The sequence below is a fragment of the Uloborus diversus genome, chromosome 7, assembly GCF_026930045.1.
Source record: "Uloborus diversus isolate 005 chromosome 7, Udiv.v.3.1, whole genome shotgun sequence".
NCBI classification, from domain to species: domain Eukaryota; kingdom Metazoa; phylum Arthropoda; class Arachnida; order Araneae; family Uloboridae; genus Uloborus; species Uloborus diversus.
Genome location: NC_072737.1, coordinates 71,343,228 through 71,368,624, shown reverse-complemented (window position 1 = coordinate 71,368,624; position 25,397 = coordinate 71,343,228). Strand labels below are relative to the sequence as shown.

Here is a 25,397-nt window from a genome sequence, read left to right as displayed (position 1 = left end):
GCTGTTTGTTGCTATAATTTTCACACTGCATGACTACAATAGACACTGCATAGACTTTTTTGTCGAAAAAGAGAAAGAATGACTAGCAACCCAATAATACCACAGGAAATATGGAAAATTATTTTTTGGAAAATTTTCGTGGATGAAAGTTTTGTAGTGTGAGGTATCGCAGTAAAAAAAAAAAAAAAAAAAACGGAATTTAACAATGCAACTTAATTTGCACTAATTTAAACAAGGAATTTATGAGATCTGCGTAGAAAACTTCACTTGTAGTAAGTGAGCTGAAAATATTTGTTTTGTTAAAAATCATCTTTTGTGTAAAAATAAGAATAAACACGTATATTGAAAAATAGACGCTTCTATTATTTTTCAATATACGCATTTTACTTCGCACTTATAGTGTAATTACAAGAAAATTCTTCAGCAATCAAACAATTAATGTGCGCAGTATATCCTTATCAAACAGTTAGGCTCGTAGTCCTTTTCAAGAAGACTAAAACCTAGAGATCTTTCTCATTTTACTGGAAGAAAAAAGTTCATTAAGTTAATCTGAGACAGCGCCTTGAAAGATATTTTTTAGATCATTCTTTTATTGACTTCTGATTTAGTAATAGAGGTAAATATACCCGAGTGTCAGAAAAATTTCAGCCAAACTTTGAGCTCTTTGTTCCACAAATTTTCTATTTAAAAAATTTTTTAATGTAGATTGAAGCCCAACACTGAATAATCACAGTGTTTATTTTTTGGTGACTTTGTTTTGTGTTCATGTTTTTGCGATCATTTTAGTGCGTAGCAATATTTGTAACTCTATATTTTGCAATTACGTTTTCGTTCTTGTTATAAAGTATGGAGCAGCATCAAACTAAAATAAAAAATCTCCACCATTTTATTGTCAATGTTTGTGTGTGTGTGCACACGTTTTTTTTTTTTTTTTTTGCTTGGTTCTTATTACCTAGTACCCAAGGGGTTCGCAAACTTCCTTCGGAGTTTGGAAGGAGTTTGCAAGGGGGAAAAGGTTGGAAACCACTGCCCTACATTAATTTATTTAAAAAAATATTTTTTGGCAACAGGGGACAACGATTTTTTTTTTTTTTGATATGATGTATTTATTTTAATGAGCATATTTTATTTAGTTATTTTTTTTTTTTTTTAAGCGGTTAAAGACTTTTTTTAATGGAAAAACGTGTATTAGCTGCTTTGTTTAAAAGGTGCTGCTATGTTATTTGTTTGCTTATTTATTTAATTTTTTTACGCATCTATTTTTTTTAGATGACTAAGGCATATTTTATTCCAGGAAATCAGCTTAAAATATTTAAAAAATATGTTTGAAATAATTTGCGATTTTAGCCATTTTTGAGAATATTGATCAGATACTAGAAAGCTGATATGGCTATATGGGAAAATAGGCTCGTTTAGTTCTAGACGGAACTTCTTTTTCACTTTCAGACGTTGTTCAAATTATATGAAACATTCTTTACAATTGTTTTGACATAAAAGGAAAAATATAAGACGGTGTGTGACTTAAAAAATCGACTTTCATTTTTTGGGGAACACCCTAATATACATACATATGTTTGAACCCAACTCCGAAATCAAACCATGTCCGGAAAAAAGGCTCACATCGCAAATGGATTGCTGAAAAAAAGCGTTAAGTTCGAAATTATGAATTACTTCTGGGTTTGATTCCTTAATTTGATCAATTCGCGATGCGGCAAAATAGTAGTGACTGTAGTCCAAACTTACATTTTGTGTATGATTAGGAACCTACGGAAAATTTTCTATTTGATGCCTTAAAATTGGGATTGTATGCCATGTTTGGTTACAGTAGGGAAATAAATTGGGTTCAAAGAATCCTCCCTGGTTGTTTTTCAAAATTGTAGCTCTAAAAGCACACTTTTGGACCATCTTTGGTGATGTAAGAAAAAAAGCCAATTTTTAGGTGAAAAGTTTTAAAACCGTGATTGAATGTCATCTTTGGAAGTATTACAGATGCTAGAAAAAGGCAGTTTCTGGAGTTCATCCCTAAAACAATTTCGAAAATGAAATCTCAAAAAAGATTGTAGACTATCTTCGGTTACACAAGAGGAAGGAATATTATTCAAAGAATCGTCATTGGTAATTTTCAAAATTTTAGTCTTAAAAACGTACTTTCAGACAACCTTTGGTGATATTAGGAGCAATGGAGCTCCAGACGCCTACAACAGGAAATTTTTTGAAATTAAACTGTTAAAAACACGTTTGTAGACCGACTTTGGATGCATTGCAGGAAGATGGGCTTTAATGAATTACTCCTGGTTATTTTTCAGAATCATAGTCTCCAAGTCTCACTTTTAGTCAATCTTTAGTTCTGCTACAAAAAGGTAGTTTCTTGAGCCTATCCGCGGAAAAGTTTCGAAATTGAAATCTGGAAAACAGACTGTATAACATCTTTGGTTATAAAAGAAAATGGATTAGGATTCGTAGGAATTGTCTCTAATAATTCTTAAAATCGTAGTCTTAAAAATCATATACTTTTAGTAGATCTTTGGTGATGTAAAGAACAAGGGACGTCCAGAGGCTAACTCCCGGACATTTTTCAAAATTGAAATGAGAGAAACACCATTGTGTATCATCTTTGGAAACGTTAAGGGAAGATGGTATTCAAAGAATTATGCCTTTCATTTTTATGGAATTGTAGTTTGAAAAATGCACTTTCAGATGGTCGCCCGCGATGCTACAAAAATGGAGTCTATCCACGGAAAATTTCCGAAGTTGAAGTTTCATATACACGATTATAGACCTTCTTAGGGGAAGGAATATGATTTAAGGAATCGCTACTCGCACGTTTTAAAATTGTAGTCTTGAAAACGTACTTTTTAACGATCTTTGGTGAAGTTAAGAACAAGGGATGATCGGTATCCCTTCCCGGAATATTTTCGAATTTGTAATCTTAACAACGTGAATACAGTAGGCTTTAAGCAATCGCCACTGACATTTTTTTAGAATTAGTCTTAAAAACTTATTTTAGACGACTCTTGGAGTTATTAAGAGCAAGGGAGGTTTGTTGGACCTCTCCTGAAATTTTTCAAAATTGAACTTTTAAAAACGCGAGTGTGCGCCATTTTGTGGAAGGGAAAATGGACTTCATGGAATTCCCCCTGGCAATTTTTAAAATTGTACGCTTAAAAGAGTATTTTCTGACAATCTTTAGTGATCTTAAGAACAACGGAGGTTCAGGGGCTCACCTCCTGGAAATTTTCGAATTTGAAAACTTAAAAACGCGATCGTGGCAGGTCATCTTTATTTAAATTAATGGAACGAACTGGGTTGATAAATAATCCGTGGCAATTTTCCAAAAAAATGTTCTAAAACAGGGGACAAGAGTCAGCATTAAACAATATTTTGAAAATTATTCTCACAACGTTTCCAATAACTGTTCAAAAAAAAAAAAAGCGGTTGATTATTTTCAGTGTATGAACTGATAACCGCCTCCTTTTTGAAGTTGGTTAAAAGAAAACGAGCTGATTTGTGCATCACATGATTTCTTTTTACTCCAATTTAATCTCATTTCCCCATTATTGGCAATTTTAATGTGATTCAATAGTTTACTCTCTAAATATCACCAACAGTGGCCAAATTGAAACCAAATTTTAAAAAAAATCGCCAAATTTGTCACCAAGTTGGCGACAAAACTTGGCGATCAAAAAACTGGCGATATATTTCCAAGTGTCCGACAAACTATAACAGCGCTTGAGTTTACATCGAAATTAGCAATGATTCCCCCCCCCCCAAAACGGGCAAAAGACCCCTTTAGGAACATCCGAATGCAACCAAAAGGGAAAGTGCACAACTAGACCCCACTAGGAGTCTACGCACCAAATTTCAACATTCTAGGACATACCGTTTTTGAGTTATGCGAGATACATACGCACATATGCACAACGAACATACATGCGTACATACTGACGTCACGAGAAAATTCGTTGTAATTAACTCGGGGGTCGTCCAAATGGATATTTCGGGTGTTTGTACGCTCCTAGCCATATATCCACGTGTGGTCAGGTCGAAAAATTAACTCAAAACTCATTCGGGGGTGAGAAAAATAGAAATTAAGGCCGAATTTTGAGTGAAATTTTTTTCGCGAATACAAAACTTACTTTTTTGTAAAAGGAAGTAAAAATGAGCAATCACGAATTGCTTTATCCTCACCTGGACAAAGTTGATGTTGCTCTGATTTTTCATATAACAATGACGACAAGAATGGGTCAACTATGTCAAATTTTCGACACTATTGTTACAAGTTACTTGCTTTCATTCAGGCTGAAACACAAAATATAACTTAACTCTCATCTCCATTGTTCACCGGTCTCTGCAAGCGGCATCACTAGTAGGAGGTGGCGTCTATACCTTCACACACATACACACTCACCACAATACACACACGCGCATGCACACACACATACATTTACAAACACGCACACACATGTGTGTACACACAAACACACACACATGTGTACAAACAAACAAGTCAAAACGCATTAAGCACCAAGCGCTAACACACACAGATACTCTCGGGATTGCGGAAAACATAATTTAAATCATATATGTCAAAAGTTCATTTTTTAAGGGTTAATTTTCGTTGTGAGGGCGCCTCGAGTATGTGGCTTGTCGCCCGATGGGCCTGAATATTTTGAAAATCAGCACTGTATATCGTCGGCACCATGCATAACTAACGAATGCGAAAACTGACAGTTTTCAGGAAAACCAAAACAATATTTTTTTCCACCTGAAGCGTTTAGTTATTTTCAATGTTTTAATTTTTAAAAATAATTTTAAGGGTTGAACTATCGTTTGAAGTATAGTTGGCTCTCTGTTTAAAGATTTTCTCTATTTCAAGACGACTTTTCACGGTCTCCTCCACGGATGCTCATAGTTTTAAAAGCATCCTATTAAAGGACGCATTCTACTTAAGGACGATTTTTTGTGATTCCTTGAAAGTCGCTAAATAGAGAGCCAATTGTAATTATAAGCAGTGGGAAGCCCTTCTTGGGTACTACGGCAAGCCCTCGAATTCGAGAAACGCGATTTTTCACATTCGATAGTTTAGCATGATACCGACGATATATTTGAGTTTAAACTCTGTATTTTAATAGGTTGAAAAATAAATTATTTCGTCTTATAAAAAAAAGGTCTAAATTTAATTCTTTATCTACAATATTAATGTCTAAATCAAAGGATTTAGCACTGATTTGGTTGGATTAGCTAAATATAAAATCAACTAAAAAGGGAATAAGCCCAAAAAAAGTTTGCTTTAGGGTCTGAACCAAAACACTTTTGACATTATCTATCTATCTATTGACTGGATTATCACAATTACTGTATTTCTTCTCACAATAATAAAGATCAGTTTTGGCCAAATCATTACTAGAGGGTGCATCTCTAACTTACTTATATACAACGCCATTCATTGTAATTTATTTTTCGTTCAGCACAAAATTTTTACGCATCAAATTTGGTTCCTTTAATAACGTTATGAAAATAAATATTATCTTACCAAAGCTCCGTTCGGATCTTCATTATCAATACCATTAAGTAGATGTTCAGTTATACGTAAGAACAAAGTATATCATCATTACTGCCATTTAATTTATTAATGTCCCAACTTTTTTTAATTGATTCATTCCACGTCAACGGATCTGGTTTTTCGAATCATCCCCTCCCGATTTAGAAAACATTGCTTGTTGTATCAGTCTGTTTCCATAACAAGATATGTTTCTGTTTCAATCATATTTAATTTGCGAACTAACTTTGTAAAAGAAGCAAAAAAAAAAAAGCAATAATTCTGATTAAAAAACTGTTATGAAATCACTATAGACCGGTTTCCACGGCAATCACTATCCATTAGGCGTTGAAGAACGAGCTTTTTTCGTGAACTATAGACATCATTTCAAGATAATGCTAATCTGAAGGAACACTACCGAAGTATTTTGATTGGAAAAAAAAGTTGTTTATAATGGTACTAACTAAAAGAGTTTGAAGGTGTCAAATTTGAGCTTTAACGCATTGAAAACCGACCACTTTACCCCACTAAACCCTACTACCTATAAAACTGGTACATGAGTAGATGAACCCATTATTTTATTTAATTTCAAAAAAAAAAAAAAAAAAATCAATTTTTTCTTCAAACAGTAGTGTGGGGTTCACACTATTTTTCTTAAACCGTCTTTAGATGTTTTACTTTAATTAAAAAATCAAGAAACTAAAATGAATACAGATGCATTTTAGAAGCTACAAATAGTTTTTTAAAAATTAACTTGTTTAATTGAAGGGGAAAAAAATCTCTGTTTGCATGATACACATTTTAAAATCAACAATAAAATTTTCGTTCTTTATTTGCGTAATATCAGATGAGCTTAAATCTTTTTTAAAAAAAATCCTAAATATTGATACATTTTTTCTTATTCTGAATTTGATGTTATAATGATACTTAAACAATGAACTCTATTTGATATTTCTTCATTAATTTCTTTTTTTTTTTTTTTCGAATATTGAATCTAGGTGTCTTTTTATAGCAGATAAAATTTCGAAAATCAAGTTGCCAAAATTTAGTTTAGAAGAAACGTTTTACAATGAAGTTTTAAAGAAAGACTTGTTGATGAATGTTTGGAAAGACAATTTTTGGGGCTCTTACAGGTACATCAAGATAGATAAAGGTAAAGGTTCCTGAATTATATTTTCATTGGTAAATTTTGTAGGAGAATGTGGGACAAAGTGAAATAACGGGGCAAGGTGATTTGGTGAAATATTTACTGTGCTTTTAGCGCCATCTATCTGGCAATATTTTAACTCTGTAGTATCGCATGTACTCCATTACAATCGGAAAAAAATCTGGCCGAAGATTAAAGCATTTGATACTACAGGCAATTAAAACAAAATGATACTCATATTGTTACATTTTGTTGTAAGTCAAAAATTATTTTGGTTACTGTAAAATGATAAAATTCTTATTATTACTTTTTTAAACATTAGTTGAGGCCTCCTAATGTTTGGTGCAGTACTAATTTAGTTAATATTATGCTTATTTTTATTTTAAAATATTTGTACAATCAGTCAAGTTCATTACGGGGCTAAGTGAAATAGTTCATTTCGTATACTTACTCAGTCATTTACTAAATAACTTTTGTTTTCTTTTATTAATTAATTAATTTACATTCCTTCATTTAGTAATTCATTAATTTTCTTCATTCATTCACTTATTTTCTTATTCCTTCATTCTTTTACTCGCTCATTTTTTTCATATGTTAATTATTTTATTTATTAAATTATTCATTTACTGTTTATAATCTTTTCAGTTATTCGTTGAACATTTTATTAATTGTTTCATTTGATCAAAAATATTTTTTGTAATCGAATAGAAAATATTTCATTTTAAATTTTCTGATTTTTCACTTTGCCCCGTACAAAATTAAGATGAAAATTTTCCTCTTTTTTCTGAAGGCGCAAATTTACTGCCAAAAACAAAACAATACTTTTTCAATACAAATTTTATTAGAAAACAGATTGTTCTTTCAAATATGTACTGTAACTTTCAGAACAAATTTCCGATTTGTTAATTTTGAAAAAGGTCAGTCATTTCACTTTGCCCCACATCCCCCACTTCTTATAAAATTCAGTCAATCAAAATCAGATTTTTCTACTCAACTTTTTCTCTACTACTACTATCCATATTTGAATTTTAATCCAAGTTTACTTTTAATTTCTTACTTGAATTTCATTCCACTTTATTAATTGAATCAATAATTTTAATGAAAAGCATGTGGTTTATTATTAGAAGCCTTGTGAACGAAAGCATTACACCTACAACACTTTAAATCATTATCCTTGTGCATGCTATTTTAAGAAATATAATTTACTAGCTGTTTGCTCTTACCGTCAACAGAGGGCGCCACAAGAAAGAAGACTTTAAAAATATGTATTTTTGTTTTGTGTATTCGTTGGCGGGAGTGTGATGTGAGTCTGTCTGGAACCGAAGAAGATGGTTTATGTTTTGTGGTGTAAATAAATCGAATAAATCTAGAAAAAAAACCCCGAAAAGGAGTCATCTATTGCGTTTAATATTTTCAGAGTGAATGTTGGTGAGTTATTAAACTTAGCTTTCCAGAAAAAAGGGTAAGCCAATCATTTTATTATTAAATGAACTTACAAATCAAAACATGGAGGCACCGGCGAGATTTGTTTATTAATTGTTGATGTATGCATCATAAATCGAGTTAAATTCAGTAGATCATTTCCTGAAAAGTAGAATGTTTATTATTCTTACTAGAATCGAAAACAATAATGATCTTATATAATCGAAACTAGATGTATTCTGAAAATGAAATTCGTCTGAAAGAATTCTTAATCTTTTGATGTGTTTATTATTATATTATTTGAGTCCAGAGATGTATGTCAATTAATTCAAAAAATATTATTATTATTTGTGAATTCGAAATGCAAGAAATCTGAATTAGTAAATTCGAAGAATTTGTTTATTATTCTGAGTGACTGTATATTTATAGTAACTAATTCTGAAAAGCTGTATTTGAGTTGTATAGTTACATTAGGTTATTATTTAAAAGATGGCTCCTACTAAAGAAAAAAGTAAAATACCATTAGTGTTCCAAACTCAGATAAAAGAAATCAAAAGGTATTCTGAAAGTGTTGATAATGTAATAGAGTCTAATAATAGTCAGAAAGTTCTTGCCTTAAAAGGTAATAGATTAAAATGTCTAGAAAGGTTAAAAGACAATTATTATGAGTTTTCTGTTTTGGAAAACTTTGTGGAAGATGTGGAATATGAAAACTTTACTAATTCTAAAGATTTGGCTGATTTGACATTGGAAAAAATTGAGTCATATTTGACTAGTATTAATAGCAAGCTACAATTCGAAGAAGATAAATCGAAAGTGAATGCTTATTCTAACATAAATCTTCCTAAATATGATCTTCCACGATTCGCAGGTGATTTCAACTCTTGGTTGAGTTTTAAATCTATATACTCTAGTTCAATTGGTTCTAATGAATCTTTAACAGATATTCAAAAACTGCAGTATTTACAAAATGCTGTCACTTCAGATGCTTCAAGATTAATAAAAGGATTCGCAATAACTCATGAAAATTATAAACAAGCATGGGAAACACTGTTGAATCGGTATGATAATCGGAGAGAATTGGCATTTTCCCAATGCAAAAAGTTCTCTCTAAAAAATGTTAAGCCTACTTCAGAATCAATTTGGGCCATGATAGACGTTTGTAATGAAGTACTCAGAAATTTTAAAACATTAGGGTTAGAATGCAATCAATTGGTAGAACTTCTATTAGTATTTTTTCTTCAAGATAAGTTGGAAGATTCTATCAAAATCAAATGGGAATTAACCCTTGAAGATAAAGATTTTCCTTCATTAAATAAGTTTCCTTCATTTCTTGAAAAGCAAGCCAGAAGTCTTCAAGGTATCAAAATTACACCACTCAATGAAAAATCAAATAAAGTAACTCACAAGTCTTATTCCCTTAAAACTACTGTAGAGTCAGATGACTCATGTAAACTTTGTTCTTCCTCTCATTCATTACATAAATGTGAGAGGTTTTTAAAGATGAATATAAATAATCGCTGGAATTTTGTTAAAAAGTCAAAGTTATGCTTTAATTGTCTGCGAGGGAATCATAATGTTTCATCATGCAAATTTTCAACTTCTTGTCGTGCTTGCAGGCAAAGGCATCACACCGTACTTCACCAGTTCCAAAGTAGTCCTAAAGAAATCCCTGTTTGTAATTCAAATCAGAATCTCGCTGTTACTAGTGACCAGAATGTAGTTCAGCCATTAGCTACGTCTCAGGAACAGTTTTGCCTTGCAGGACAAATGAATGATTCCAATTCAATTTTGCTCTCTACAGCCATTGTTAGAGTTAAGAATAGTCAAGGACAATATGTAAACTGTCGAGGCTTGATTGATGGCGGGTCTCAGACTTCTCTAATTACAGAATCATGCTCAAAAAATTTAAACCTTAAATTTTATGAGTCAAAAAATACTATTTTGGGCTTAGATAACAAAGTTGCTGCTTATGCTACTAAACGAGTAGAACTTCAACTTTCTCCTCATTTTAGTCAGGATATCTTTGCCGTAAATGCTTTAGTAGTAAAGGAACTCACTTGTAATTTGCCTAACTTCATAGTTTCAAAATTCGATTGGTCTCACATTAATGGCTTACAGTTAGCTGATCCTTCGTTTTTTATTAGTCGTCCTGTCGATATGATTCTGGGAGCTGATATATTCTTTGATTTAATTCAGTATGGAAAAATATCTGGGACTAAAAATCAACCATCCGCTCTAAACTCCAGGTTAGGCTGGTTGCTTTCTGGGAAAGTTTCCACAGCCTGTCAGAGCGAAAGGAAGGTCATGTCTTTAATCATGCTAGTAACCAGATGCTAGTAGCGATATAGAGAAGATGTTTAGGCAAATTCTAGTTTCTGAAGATGATGTAGACTTTCAACGAATAATCTGGAGGGAGAGACCTGAAGAACCGTTAAAAGAGTATCGATTACTCACTGTAACATACGGGACAGCTTGTGCCCCGTATCTGTCCATTAGAACAATTCAGCAGCTAGCTCAAGATGAAATCAAGCAATTTCCAGAGGCATCTAAAGTTGCTCTAGAGGACTTCTATGTAGATGATCTTCTAACAGGAACAAATTCGAAAGAGGACGCCAAGAAATTAGTAAGTCAAGTAATCGAACTCATGAAGAAAGGAGGTTTCCCGATTCGAAAATGGGCGTCCAATGAATCATCTGTGCTGGAATCATTTCCACCTAAATTACGAAGTTCTTCGGGATCTCTGCACATAAAAGAGGATCATTTGATGAAAATCTTGGGAATCATATGGAATTCAAAGGAAAACACATTCAGAATCAACATCAGTTCACCACATGAAGTTAGGCCTACCAAACGGCAACTGTTATCAACCATCGCCAAGATTTATGATCCTTTGGGGTTCCTGTCACCTACGACAATTCAGTTGAAGATCCTGATGCAAGATATGTTCAGAGAAAACATCGCTTGGGATGATCCGGTCACAGACTGCATTTCCGAATCATGGACCCAATTCAGGAATCAAATGAAGCATCTGGCAGAGATTCAGATTCCAAGATACCTTTCAGGAGATGCTACAGCAAAGCGAGTTCTTCTCATAGGTTTTTGTGATGCTTCCCAGTGTGCATACGCTGCTGTTTTCTACTTAAGAGCTGAGCTGGTAACCGGAAAAGTCCATGTTCCAATGATAACATCTAAGACAAGGGTAGCTCCCGTAAAATCGATAACCTTGCCTAGACTCGAACTTTTAGCAGTCATTTCTTTTCTCAGACTCCCAAATTGTTTTGGATTGGTTAAAATCATCTCCCAGCAGATGGAAAATCTTTGTTGCCAATCGTATCTCAAAAATTCTAAAAATGACTTCTGAAGCAGCCTGGCAACATGTGAAGAGTCAAGAAAATCCTGCCGATTGTGCTTCACGAGGTATTGCAGCTTCCAAGCTAAAAGTTCATAAACTGTGGTGGTCAGGGCCAGAGTGGCTAAGTCAGGATTCTTTACACTTTCCATTAATTGATTTGTCGACTTCCTCTGAAGAAGACGTGAAATGTGAGAAGTCATCCACCGTTCTTACTAATGTCTCAACATCAAGTCAAGGCAGCTATTTTTTGGAAATCATAGCTAGGTATTCATCATTCTCACGTTTAATCCGAGTCATAGCTTGGTGTAAAAGATTCATCAAAAATTGCAGATCATCTAGAGTTACTGGTGTGCTAACATCAGAAGAGGTAGATGATGCTACCAAGATTGTTATTCAAACTGTACAAGAATCACAGTTTCATTCCGAAATTCAACTCTTAAAGAAGAGACATGCTCTTCCCAACAGCAGCAAGCTTCTGCCTCTAGGAATTTTTCTAGACACAGATGGAATAATCAAAGTTAGAGGAAGATTAAAAGATTCGAGCCTAAGTCCAATTCAAAAACACCCAATCCTCCTTCCTAAGAGCCATCACCTCACTAATCTGGTCATTCAGTATTTTCATCATATCAATTTGCACAGTGGACCTCAACTTACCTTATGCTGCATTCGACAGAAATTCTGGATTCCTTCTGGCAGAGGAGTAGTCGGAAGACTTTTATCCAAGTGCCAAACCTGCTTTCGCTTCAGAGCTAAATCGGGTGAGCAGCTCATGGGCAATTTGCCTGCAAATAGGTTCAGTTCTGGCAGAGCATTTTTAAACGTTGGCATCGACTTTGGAGGACCATTCATCACCAAACCCAACATTCCTCGGACCAAAGTAAAATTAAAATCCTACCTTGCACTCTTCATTTGCATGGCAACAAAGGCTGTGCTCCTTGAGGTTGTTTCGGACCTCTCAACAGAAGCCTTTTTGGCAGCATTCCGGCGCTTCATATCCAGACGAGGAAAACCAACCAACATGTTTTCCGATAATGCAACTAACTTCAAAGGAGCCTCTTCATATTTAAAAGAACAGTTCAAGCTAATCAAATCTGTTGAAGTGCAGAACTTTGTAACTCAAGAATCCATTACATGGCACTTCATACCTCCCACGGCACCTCACGTCGGCGGACTCTGGGAAGCTGGCATCAAATCGACCAAGCAACTTCTAATTAAAACAATGAAATCAGCTGTTCTGAACTTTGAAGAGCTTGTGACATTGGTAACGCAGATTGAAGCATGCTTAAACTCAAGGCCTCTAACTCCTCTGTCTAATGACCCTCAAGACTTGCAACCTTTTACGCCAGGACATTTCTTGATTGATGCTTCAATGGCTTCTTTTCCAGAAGGGATCCCTTCACAACCAGCGATGGAATTTAATTCAACATCTCCGAGGTCTGTTCTGGAAGAGATGGCACCTGGAGTACCTAAATCAATTACAACAAAGACCCAAGTGGCAGAAACCAAGACGAAATCTGAGAGTCAACGATTTGGTCCTTGTGAAGGAGGACAATCTCCCACCTCTGCAATGGAGCCTAGGCAGAGTTGTTCAAGTATTTCCAGGAGACGATGGTGCTGTTCGAGTCGTGGATATCAAGACCCAACGAGGACAATTCAGACGCCCTGTTACCAAGTGTTGTCAACTGCCAACGGAAGACTGAACTGATAGTCCAGGCGGGGGAGTATGTTTGCTCCTACCGTCAACAGAGGGCGCCACAAGTAAAGAGACTTTAAAATATGTATTTTTGTTTTGTGTATTCGTTGGCTTGAGTGTGATGTGAATCTGTCTGGAACCGAAGAAAACGGTTAATGTTTTGTGGTGTAAATAAATCTAAAAAAAAACCCCGAAAAGGAGTCATCTATTGCGTTTAATATTTTCAGAGTGAATGCTGGTGAGTTATTAAACTTAGCTTTCCAGGAAAAAGGGTAAGCCAATCATTTTATTATTAAATGAACTTACAATTCAAAGCACTAGCTAAAATACCCGGCGTTGCCTGGGTCAGTAATAATTATCTGAAACAATTGTTACACCCCTGAAACACCCCTTTGGCGTGATTAAAAATCGAGCCTCTTCCTTATTCATAAAACTAAAAAAAGCAATAAGTATAAAGAACAAATTAGTGTTCATTTAGAAACGAAAACTCATTTACGCATATACAAATTTGAAAAACTTCCAAAATATGAAATTAAACTTCACATGTTTAAAAAAAAAATTATCTATTGAATACTTCGTTCTTTTTTTCTAACATAGAGTCTAAAACCTTCACTATATGTCTATTGAAGTACAAACTGTTTTTAAAAAAAAATGTAGCCGCCAGAACACCTCTATACTGGCTTTAGTTTATTTGCGATATTTTAATTATCGTGGGTGCTCTTTAAAATTAAATTTACGGTAATCTTTTGGGGATACCTTGGAAATGCTTCTCCTCCTTACTTTGTAAAACGTTCTGTTACTAATTTTTGTCAAAGAGATATTGTCGCCAAATTCTTAGAAACTTTTGGTCACCATAAAATGACGCTAACATTTTCATCTGAAATATTTCCAAAATAAGTAGTAAAATTTGGCGATTGTTTGAAATTAATGATTGCAATACCGGTATACCGGCACACCAAATACGGTATTTCGAGCTTTTTGCAATTTTTTGCCGTTCATCAAACTAATATTTTTACAAGTATCATCTAAAGTTTTAATCCCCTTCCTGTATATCTGAAAGAACAGCAAGAAAAACATTGTGCCTCATGTGATGAACAGTAGATTTACCGTTCAAGAAAGCAATAAAAATAAAGAATATTTCTCTGAGAATTGATTGGTACACTCTGTCGAGGTTTCAGTGTCCATACGTTCATCAGCTGCGAAAATGCGTAAAAAATATAAACATTTTCGATAACCATCACTAAATATTGAGACCCAGAAAATTGGGCTTTAGAAGAAATTGAGAAAGTGTATAACAGAGAGCAAAATTCGATGGAGTAGTCTGAATGCAATGTTTAAACGTCTTTGTAAATTTATGGAAGATGCTCAAAACCTTGGACTTATTGAAAGTGCACAATATTTTTTCCCAAAGAAGAAAGCAATGAGAATCCTGACATCATGTTTTATTTATGCTCTCTAAACCTGTAGAAAGTGCCTTCCAATGTCTTTGTCACTGTAAAGCAAATATTATAAAGAGTATTTTTTCTGCGTTTGATAGAATGTGTACTTTCATGTTATATAGAATTCGAATTATGACGTTTTTCTAAAGCAGATTTTAAATACTGTTAAGCCTTTATTCATGCAATTGGTAACTGAATTCATTGTTTGCCGACAAGGAAATTAAATGCAATGATTTAAAATTTTTATGCATTGCCAGTTTCTATTTGTTAACAAATCAAATAATTGTAATTGATTTTTAATAATGTAAAGCTTCTAAAAGGATTTTCAATTTTCCCTCTTAATTCTACGATTGGGACTTAGTCGGGTTTTTTTTTTCTCTTTTTTTTTTCTTTTTAATTTTAGTTATTATTTATTTATACGGTAAGTTCATCTATCAAACTTGATTTCGAAAAATGTGATTTTTGCATTTTTCAGAAATGAATTTATTGTATTTAAGTTTTATTTAGTTTTTTAATGTATTTTCATTGCAGAAAAGCAAGTGCGAGAAGTTGATAACAGCTTTTTAAATTGTAATAAATATGGAGATTTGTCTTCATTCCAATGGACAGAATCAGCTCTGAAATATATCTCACCGCCTCAGTCTTTATTGGTACATATATACTACTCTGCCATTAATTTCAAGGATGTTATGTTGGCTACTGGTAAACTCTCCCTTGGAACTTTCAAAGGTATTTTGCTAAGTTCTTTCAGTTACAAAAATAATTTTGTTTGCCTGAATTTCAAATTTGGACTCCTGTAAAAACACACAAACAGTTAACGAAACATAACAAGCACAAGTATTAAATTTTCAAAAATGAACACCCCTCTCCTTATCCTTACATTAAGATTAACTTCGTGGATTGGAACACCTGGGAGTCATTCCACGTCAAGTGACCTATTTTTTCAAATCGTCCCAGCTCGACCCTCTCCAATTTGGATAAAATTTTTGTAAAAGTTTTTATAGATATTAGTGAAGCCTTAAACTAAACTATGCAAATTTTCAGTTTTGAGATCCAAACACTGATGCTTTAAGATCTCCCAAAAATGTGATTCAAAATGACGGATCAGCTTTTGGTGACAAATTGCGACTATAATTAGTCACAAATAGTTTTTATTGATTTTTTTTAGTAAGTTGGAAAACTAAATATGAGAGAAACAGAAAAATATCTTTTTCTGTCTGATATACCAGTCTGTTTCCAGAACAAGATATTTCATTGTTTCTATCATATTTAATTTTCAACCTAAAATTTTTGAAGAAAAATAAAAAAGCTGTTTCTGATTCATAACAGTTCTGAAATCGCTATAAACCGATTTCCATGGAAATCAGTTTTTATTCTTTGTGGAAGAAGATTTTCTCATGAACGACAAACACTACTTCAAGATCATTTTTTCATGCTTAGCTGAAAAAAAACGAAAAAAAAAAAAAAAACGTTTTCTATAGCAGAAAATATGTTCTTTCTCATGGTCTTAACGAAAAAAAGATGCGAGGTGACAAACTTTGGACACAGCGCTTTGAAAATTGGCTATTTTTCACTTGAGCGATATTAGTAGCCTCTTTGGACGACAATATATTTTAGAAAACCAATATTTACGCTCTGCAATATTAACCCATCAAAAACATGCATATCGGCAATATAATTATAAAGTACGAACTCTTGAATCATCTTCGTTCAGAATTTAAAACATTCTAAAATCTAGGAAAAAATTTCGTCTCTGTTTTTGTCAATACTTTGCTTGCGTGCTGCACAAAAGTTAATGAGCTGAAACTTAGAAAAGTACTGGAGCGTATTTACGACCAAAAGTGATTTAAACTCCTAAAATTTCAGGTTTCAGTGTAATAAAAAAAAATTCAACCTGGACTTAAGCATTGCAATTTGTGTCGACAGACAGAATTCGAGCTCATTTTTTCAGCCTCAAGCGAAAGAACATCATCGAAAAAAAAAACTTATTTTGATAGGAAAAGATCTATTTTTTCTAATAGTCTTAACGAAAAGAGGATGTAAGGTGACAAACTTGAACTCATAGCGATATAAAAATAGGCTATATTTCACTTGAACGGTTTTGATAACCACTTTGAATGGCAATATATTTTGTAAAATAGACAATTTAAACTCTGAAACTGTAACCCATTCAAAAGAAATAATAGAATCACGAAGTACGAGCCTTTGAATTTTTCTTGTTCATATTTTATGACAACCTAAAATCCAGAAACATTTTCCCCATTGCGCTTTTCACGAGTTTACACGCATGCTACTCAAAATCTAACTAGTACTAATTCACAACAATACTTGAATGCATTAACGGCCAATCGTGCTTTGAGCTCAGAACATTTCAGGCTTCCAGTGTGATAACATTTTCTGCAATCTTAACCTAATTTGTCTCAAACAGCTTAACCACCATTTTGGATCACATTTTTTGGGAGATCCTAGATCCTCAGGAATTGGATCTCGGAAGCTGAAAATTTGCCCAGGTTAGTTTCAATCGCCTCTATAAAGTGTCATCCAAATCAGAGAAGGTCGAGCAAGGATCACTAGGTCACTTGACATGGAATAACTCTTATAAGATTTAAATACACGTAATTATTTTCTAGATCAGCGGTTCCCAACCGGTAGTTTGCGAACCCCTGGAAGTTCGCAAGAGGTATGAAGGGGGTTTGCGAAAATAATATTGTAATGGCAGAATTTTAATATAATTGTTTGAGATGATGTCTTAAGTTAAAGTGGTTTTTTGTTCATCATTTATTCATTTGTCTCTCGCACATTCGATACTCGCATGAAAATATTAGCATACTTGCTTACATATTTTCATTTATAGAATTAAGTCTGTCATAAAAAGCCACGGGTTTTACCGCATTCGTTGATAATGATAGAACTGAAGTAATGTCGAGAATGTTACACGTTTGAGTACAATGTATTCGATAAAAGAATATGATCGCATTGGTTTCCTCAGTAGCATTTGAACGGATAATTCGATTAAACTTGATGAAAACATTACATTGGGCTGTGCCGAACAGGTGTAGCAATGCGATCGCACTGCTATTTGTTAATATAATTTTCGCACTACATATCGTCGCCTTAGGGTAACAGTACGATATCTTAGTGTTATTTCTGGGATTAAATATCTTACTGTTGCTCTGAGGCGACGATATTTAGTACAATTTATTTGAACTTTGTTGTTGGAAAAGGGAAGGAATGGCTGCAACCCAAATAATGCCAGAGAAACTGAAAATATATATATACTTTATTAAAAAAAGGAATTCATTAAATTTGTGCAGAAAATTTCTTTTGTAATAAGTGAGCTTAAAATATTGTTGTTGAGAATCACATTTGAGTGCTAATTAGAGTTAATTTTAGGTGTTTTTATAATTTTTCAATATTCGCATTTTATTTCCATCTTTTAGTATAAGAACAAGAAAATTTTTCGGCACGCAAACGATTAATGACGTTTATCAAACAGTTGAAAACTTAATCCTTTTCAAGAAGACATAAATATAGAGATCTATGTGATTTTACTGGAAAAAAAATCATTATTTAATTGGAGAGTTCTCGGAAAGGTATTTTTTAAAGGTCATTCTTTAATTGAGTTCTGATTTAATGTGAGATAAATGTACTGTTGCGTCAGAAAAAGAAATTTCAAACGTTATTCTCTTTTCGGACAACATTTCTACGTAAAGGAGGAGTTATGTTTGTGTTTTCAAAGTTGACTGAAGCTCAACAAAGAATTTGTTTTGCAGGCATTTTTTAAATGTCATTTTAGTTTGTAGCAGTGTTTTATGTTTTTTGTCTTGTTATGAACTATTGAGCACCATCAAACTTTAAAAAAAAAAAGAAAAAAAGAAAGAAAAAGAAATATCTTCCAAATTTTATTGCGTACGTGTGTGCGTTGGGTGACTGTATGTTTGCTTGGTAACTTATTACTTACTACACGAGGGTTTTGCCAACTTCTTCGGATTTTGGAAGGGTTTCGCAAGGAGAAAAAGGTTGGAAACCGCTGTTCTAGATGATACAGGAAGTACAGAAAAGGAAAGATAATCACAATTAGGAAAGTTCGCCTGTCACAGAAACAGAACCAAGAAGGAAAACTGAAATAGATTTTAAAAGCATTTGTTGCACACTAAATGAGCTATAATTGTTTTATCTCTTTGTAGTAAATAAAAGTAAGGTTTCAAAGAAATTCTGTAAGGAAGTCTGTGGTGCACGTGCGTCCAGGAGACCCCATAGCACCTACAGTTTTGAACTCTTGTAGAAAATTACTTCGAGCCCCGGGGGTGTGCATCTGGGGTTTTAAGTTTTTTAAAATTCGAATCTGTTTTTTTGTTATTAGTTTTTTAAGCTCAAATTTCGCGTAAATTGGCTATTATTGCCTATTAAAGGGGTGAAAAACTACTTGCATATATTGATATTATATATCGTTGGAAAGGTTAAAATAGTCCGCGTTCTACGCAATTTGCTTTAATGCTGTAACTTAAATACGGAGGGGGTTATTTGCGTTTTTAGCTCGAACTTTTTTAAGCTTAGCTAAAATTTAGGCACTACTTTCTTCATTAAATCTATCAGTAAAAAGCGAAGGAATTATCCCACTGTTTTCTTTTAGACACCACTGGAAAGAGCGGTTTTTTTACTCCAGACCTAACTCGACTTATAGTCGATAAAAATTAGTTTCTATCTCCAAGGGAAAAAAAAGTTACTAGCCAAAAAGTTAAAGTTCAAGTTAGAATAATCGCCTCTCCATTAAAATTATTGATGTTTAATTTGGCGTTGCCATAGTGTTACGTCTTTTCAATTTGCATGATTCTTCTTTCTTTTTCACAAAATTTAAGGGTTTCGATTTTAACGAAAAATCTTAGGCTCAACTCAATTCAAGCCCCCCGCTAAAAAGCAAAATATATTACTAGAGACCACGAATATGAAAGCGACATTTCAAACGTACAAAACTGCAGTTTTGCAGTTGTTAGGAGCCCCTTAGCCTTTCCCTCTCTGCAAGTTGGTACAAGTTATTTTGAAATCCGGAGAAGAGGTGATTTTTGATCCAAACATAATGCGTTTTTAATCTGTTTATTTTTAATTGACGATTTAAAGCTTTGCGAATCAAATAAGATTGTGAAGCAATCTAATTTGATTTGGGGTCATTTGTTTTGCAGTCATTTGATTGGGGTTGGTGAGCGTTAGCGAGCAGGGGGCAGAGCCCCCTAGTTTTTTAAAAAAGAAAAAATGACAACAGATAAAAATGTTAATTTTGCAAGGTTATTCAAACTTATATTATCTTCCTTCTTACGTCAGGTGTTATAAAACAAATAGGAGTCTAAACATCCCATTATCTTACTTTGTTTTAGCCCTGAGCACCATGTGAGATTTGAAATAAATTAAACTCATTTTCGTCTCTTTAAAAAATTTCATATTTAATATGCGAGGTACTATTCGTACGGTTTCATCAGTTTCAGGAAATAGTTCAACAATTCGACCAACAGAAATAATAGTCAATTCGTATCTCCAAAATAATATTCTAGGATTCTTCTTCTTCATTGACGTTTCAATAGTTCAGATTATGACTCGGTCACAGTAGCCAATAATCGTTTTATTTGAGCTGTATACACCAGAGAAGCCAAAAAAGAGATTGTTTCTTCTTGCGCACCTATTTCTCACACCTTTATTTTCTTTAGTTTTTCTTGCCTCTAACTGAATGGAGGTTTTAGTCACATAACGAACTCTTTTCCAAACTTGTTTAACTATATTTTGCAGCTCCACTGAATAATTACAGAACATTGCAAAAACGAAAGCTACTAATCCAATTCAATCAAATGTTTTGCAGTTGGAAGTTTTCAACGGCGGTTTAGCAACGTTTAACTATTGCTATTCGCCAATAAATACTAAGCTTTAATCCTATGCCACATACGCTACAAACGTCCATACGGAGATTATGATACAAAACTACTTTTACTTTCAATATACTTTTATCATTGACACAATTTTGCACGTTTTGAATACATTTTGATTATTGTATATTTTTATTTTTTGTTTAGATGCTTTGGAATTTGATGAATCTTTATTGGGGTTTGAACTATCAGGAAGAAATGGTTTTGGCAAAAGAGTAGCTGGAGTTAGTTGCTCCAGAGGCATAGCTACAGCAACTACTCTTCACCCTCAACTAACTTTTGAAGTTCCTGATCATTGGACTTTGGAGGAAGCTGCAACGGTGCCAGTTGTTTATGCTACATGTTTCTATGCCTTGCTTATCCGTGCAGAACTTCAACGAGGAGAAAGCATTTTAATACACTCAGGAGCTGGTGGTATTGGATTAGCTGCAATCAACATTGCATTAAGCTTGCATTGTGAAGTATTTGTAACTGTGGGTGGGTATTTTACACTTGAAATACGAAACTGAATATTTTTTAAAAAAATGAGAAGTTGGCAACTGTAAAAAAAAAAAATTGTAATCTATATATATAAAAATGGAGTTTGGTAAATTTGTTCCCTAAGATCTCAGAAACTACCCGGCAGATTTGGCTGAAACTTTCACCATTTGTTCTTTTTGGTACTGGGGAGGTTTGTAGACCAGTTCGAAAAAAATCCGATTGATAGTTCCTTTTTTATTCTAATTTGTCCAAATTTTCGCATAAATGCTCCAATATGACGGTGAAAAAATACGTGCACATATTAAAATTATGTGTCCATCGAAAGCGCTTATTTTTCTGCTGAAGATGGCATCTGTTAGAAAGTTCTAAGTTGTATGAAAAACGAGTTATGAGCTTTTTTGTTCCATGTTCAAAGGCTTTCCTTAACCCAATTCATTATTTAGTGTATCATCTCAACTCCCAGTTCATAGTTAGAATTGTTGAATGTTTTTGTGTTTCGTCTGACTGAGTCTTTTCTCAAGTCAAGTCTTAAAGTAACGTTTTTTCCCCCAAGATTGGCTAATAATAACTAGATTTGGTTGATTATTTTAAATTTAAACGGAACTTTAGTATTAATGGTTTTTTTTTAATTATTTGTGCTGACTGGATTTTTTAATCATCATCAAATCTAACAGCAGAAACCTCGCCAAAATATTTGCTGAAAGATTTCAGCAGCGGATGCATTTGGCATTTTTTTCAACTGTCGCGTTTTTTGAACTCAAAGACTACGTAATAATGTTTGTCAGCTTTCACCATGTAAACCAAATATCGTCAATCAAATAATCTTTAAAACTTTTTTTACTGTAAAATAATCCAGCAACTAAATTAGGCAAATCCATAAACATCACAAAAACTTCCATCAATGTGACTTTGTGCACAAAATCAAACCATCGCCAAATTTTGCTACTTATTTTGGAAACATTTCGGATGAAATTGTTTAGCGCCAGTTTATGGTGACCAAAAGTATCTTAGCATATGGCGACACTATCTCTTTAACAAAAATTAGTAACATACCGTTTTACAAAGTAAGGAGATGAAGCATTATCCAAGGTATCCCAAAACGATTCCCGCAAATTCGGTATATCATTTTAAATCGCACCAAAAACCCACAATAATTAAAATTTTCCGAAATAACTAAAGCAAGTTTAAGGGGATCACGGGCGCGCGGCTACATTTTTTTAAACAGTTCGTTCTTCAATAGACATACAGAAAAGGTAAGACTCCATGTAAAAAAAATAAGTATTAACCGATAAATCTTTTTAAACATGTGAAGTTTAATTTCATATTTCAGAAATTCTTCAAATGTGTATACGCTTAACTTTCGTGTTTTCGTTTCTAAATGAATACTATTTTGCTCTTTTTACTTACTGCTACTTTAGTTTCATGAGTAAGCAAGAAGCTAGATTTTAAATCACGTCAAAAAGGTGTGTTTTAAGTTCTTTCACTTAAAACAGAAAACAAATTCAAGTAACGATTGTTTCTCATAACTATTGCTAACCCAGGCAACGCCGGGTATTTTTGCTAGTATTTTATAATACAGAAAACATCGTTAAAGTTCAATCATTAGATTACTCTCGAAAGTATTTTTAACAAGTGCTTCAAACCAGTTTATTCCAATATTGAAAAAAGTATAAAATCAACATTAGTGATTGCAATATACGAGTATGTATACAGAATACTGATATTTGAAGCAATTTTGATATTTCGTAATCCCGGGATTTGCTAAGGTAAAATACCGGTATTTTCGGTTTTTGGGGAAAATAATAAATAGCTTCAATTAAAATATTTTCAATGTAACGTATTTAATTTCTATTTATATTTTTGTTGTACGTTTTTTTTTTCCATGATACAGAACCAAAATCAATCTATTGATGTAAAATATTGTCTTCAAAAGCACAAACTAATGGTATATAATTAAACAAAAGTAGCGGAAAGATTGCAAAATAATATTGCCATTACTGGATGGTGAGATGAATCGCATATTCGTACCTTTTGTACACCATGTTTTTTTTTTTTCCAGTTACCTGATCACTCACTTAACTATTTGTGAAAGGTAATTTCAAAAATGCAATTTTGAATGCATTTGTTCTATGAACAATTTATTTCAACCATCAATTGCAGTAATACTTTACGATTTCATTTTTAACTATTTTTTCAACTGTACTAAATTTTGACAAAAACTTTTTCTTGTTATCATAACGAATGTTAATATGTTGTTACCGGTATTGGTTGTTGTCCTGTTTCACTATTTGGCTTTATTCTTAGCAAGATAATATTTGGAAATTATATAGTGCCTTGAAAATTTGCATTGAGGTAAAGCATAATCAATTGAAAAACATTTTCAGATAGTTACATAAATAAAATTGTTAAGAATTTTGAAAAAAAAAGCGGAAACGAATAAGGGAAACTAACACGATCAAGTTTAGTCAAATTTATCGTAAATTTCAAACCAAAAGGCTAATAAAAAGCAAAAACTATCCTTTCCAGCTCAAAAGAAAATGATGTTAAAATTGGAAAAGTATCTCACGAAAATAAATTACTAACTATGAATTGAAAAAAAAAAGAACTAATAATACACACAATACAAAAGAAACAAACACACACGCACACAACAGAACTTATCCAAAAATAACACGCTAGAGACCGAAGAGTTTGAAGATGAAGGACTTTTAGACAATTAGAGGAGGTGTGCATCGCGAATTGTTAACAGTAAGGTAGACCGGGGTTTTATAAAGCAGTTAATGTGTTTTTAACCGTAAAAAATGATTTTTCAGTCCACGTCGGTGCGCAAACTTCCCCCGAACACGAGGCAAGTTTACGCATCGAGTGGGGCACGTTTACGCATAATAAAAATGATACCAAGTGCTTTTGATATTCAACCAAATTTAAACGTTTTATTTCTTTTAAAACACTTTGAAAATAAGAAAATCCCAAATAATTAATTAAAGAATATTTTATAGAATAAACTGAAATCATACTAGCTTATTGCTAATTAAAAACAGAAAGTATTTAGTCATCTTCTTCATCACTGTTAGATTTAAGTAACAAAAATAAAGTATTCCTTTCTGCATACTTGCCATGGGACTGCGTTTTAACACCTTAGACATTGAACCCTGTCTTGTCCTTTTTTCGATTGGTTGTGTGCTTTCAAACAGTAGATGCAAGTACAATTTTCTACTTCGTAAACAGAATCGTTCATTAATTTTCTTATTACAGAGTGTGCTAACTGTTTTGCTGTCACAGGTTTTGGTTTCATACTTTTTTCTTTGATGTCTTCTATTTCTGCTTTAATAGAAACTTGTAAATTTAAAACTAATATATCTTTTTTTTTTTGTTCTGCCCATTTTGTTTTTCTCTTTGTAGCTTGTAACTGCTTTTATCTGAGGGCTTCTTTATTTGGAGTATAATTTAGGAAAAAAAAAAAAAAAAACAAGATGGTCACAACCTTTTCCGGATTCCTAAGCTTTGATCCTACTTTTTCAAATGGTCTCAGTTGGAGTAGTCCATATGTGACGATGTGGAAGGCCTAGTGGGAGAAATACTTAGATTATCCCCACTAGGATGTCACGTTTAATGTCAAAATAATGATAAGCCTTTTCATTATTTTGACATCTAACGTGATTTTGTTAGTGTTTTGAACGTAATGTCTTACCATCTTTAAAATAAGGAAAATGTATTACAGGCTGAATAGTATATAAAGTTAAATCTGAACAGGCATGAAGCCAACACTATATGATTGTAAGCTATAAGATACGAATATGTTGCTTAATTAAAAATTAATGGTGATTCTCAAAACTAAATAACATGAAAATACTAAAGGTTTGAGACAGTGTAAAGCGAAAAAAGCGTCCGGGACTCGTTTAGAAGTAAGAGAGAGTGGTAAGACACACTAAGAACGTGCGTAAATCTGCCCCGATGAAAATGCGTAAACGTTCCCCGTCGGAAAGTTTAGATTTATTTTTAACGTGCAAAAAAAATTAATAACTTTTCTGTCCTTATAAATACAATTCTCAAAAAAGGGTAAAATTCGGCTATTTTTTATTTATTTATTTGTTTTTAACAAGGTATTATTTATTCACAATAAGCTTCAAAACATTCAACACAAAATTTACTCGGCTCGGTAGAGAACAGATTTTCCTGCCTGCATGCTAAACTGATGCTCAAAAACTCGTGAGAATATTTGCTAGAAAGTAGCATCAATCTGGTATGACTGTTGGCTCTCCATTTATAACTCGTTTTGAAAAATGGGCACTGCGTAAACGTACCCAATGCATAATGTGCTCCGGTCTAACCTACCACCGACCTGCGTGCGTTCAGAAGGAGTATTTTCAACTGTGGGAAAAATGAGCACTGAAATTCGTTCCGGGCTCA

The 25,397-nt window shown here is 33.2% G+C and overlaps 1 protein-coding gene across 1 annotated transcript in view; it reads left to right on the top strand.

Moving 5' to 3' along the window:
* The window catches only part of LOC129226734 (fatty acid synthase-like), a 271,075-nt gene that overhangs the window by 166,359 nt on the left and 79,319 nt on the right, over positions 1 to 25,397 (top strand). Inside the window, exons 14-17 of the mRNA XM_054861363.1 lie at positions 9,728 to 9,947; positions 10,621 to 10,837; positions 11,478 to 13,055; positions 20,655 to 20,984. Of these exons, the coding sequence (XP_054717338.1) occupies positions 9,728 to 9,947; positions 10,621 to 10,837; positions 11,478 to 13,055; positions 20,655 to 20,984 (2,345 nt within the window). The remainder of the gene's footprint in view (positions 1 to 9,727; positions 9,948 to 10,620; positions 10,838 to 11,477; positions 13,056 to 20,654; positions 20,985 to 25,397) is intronic.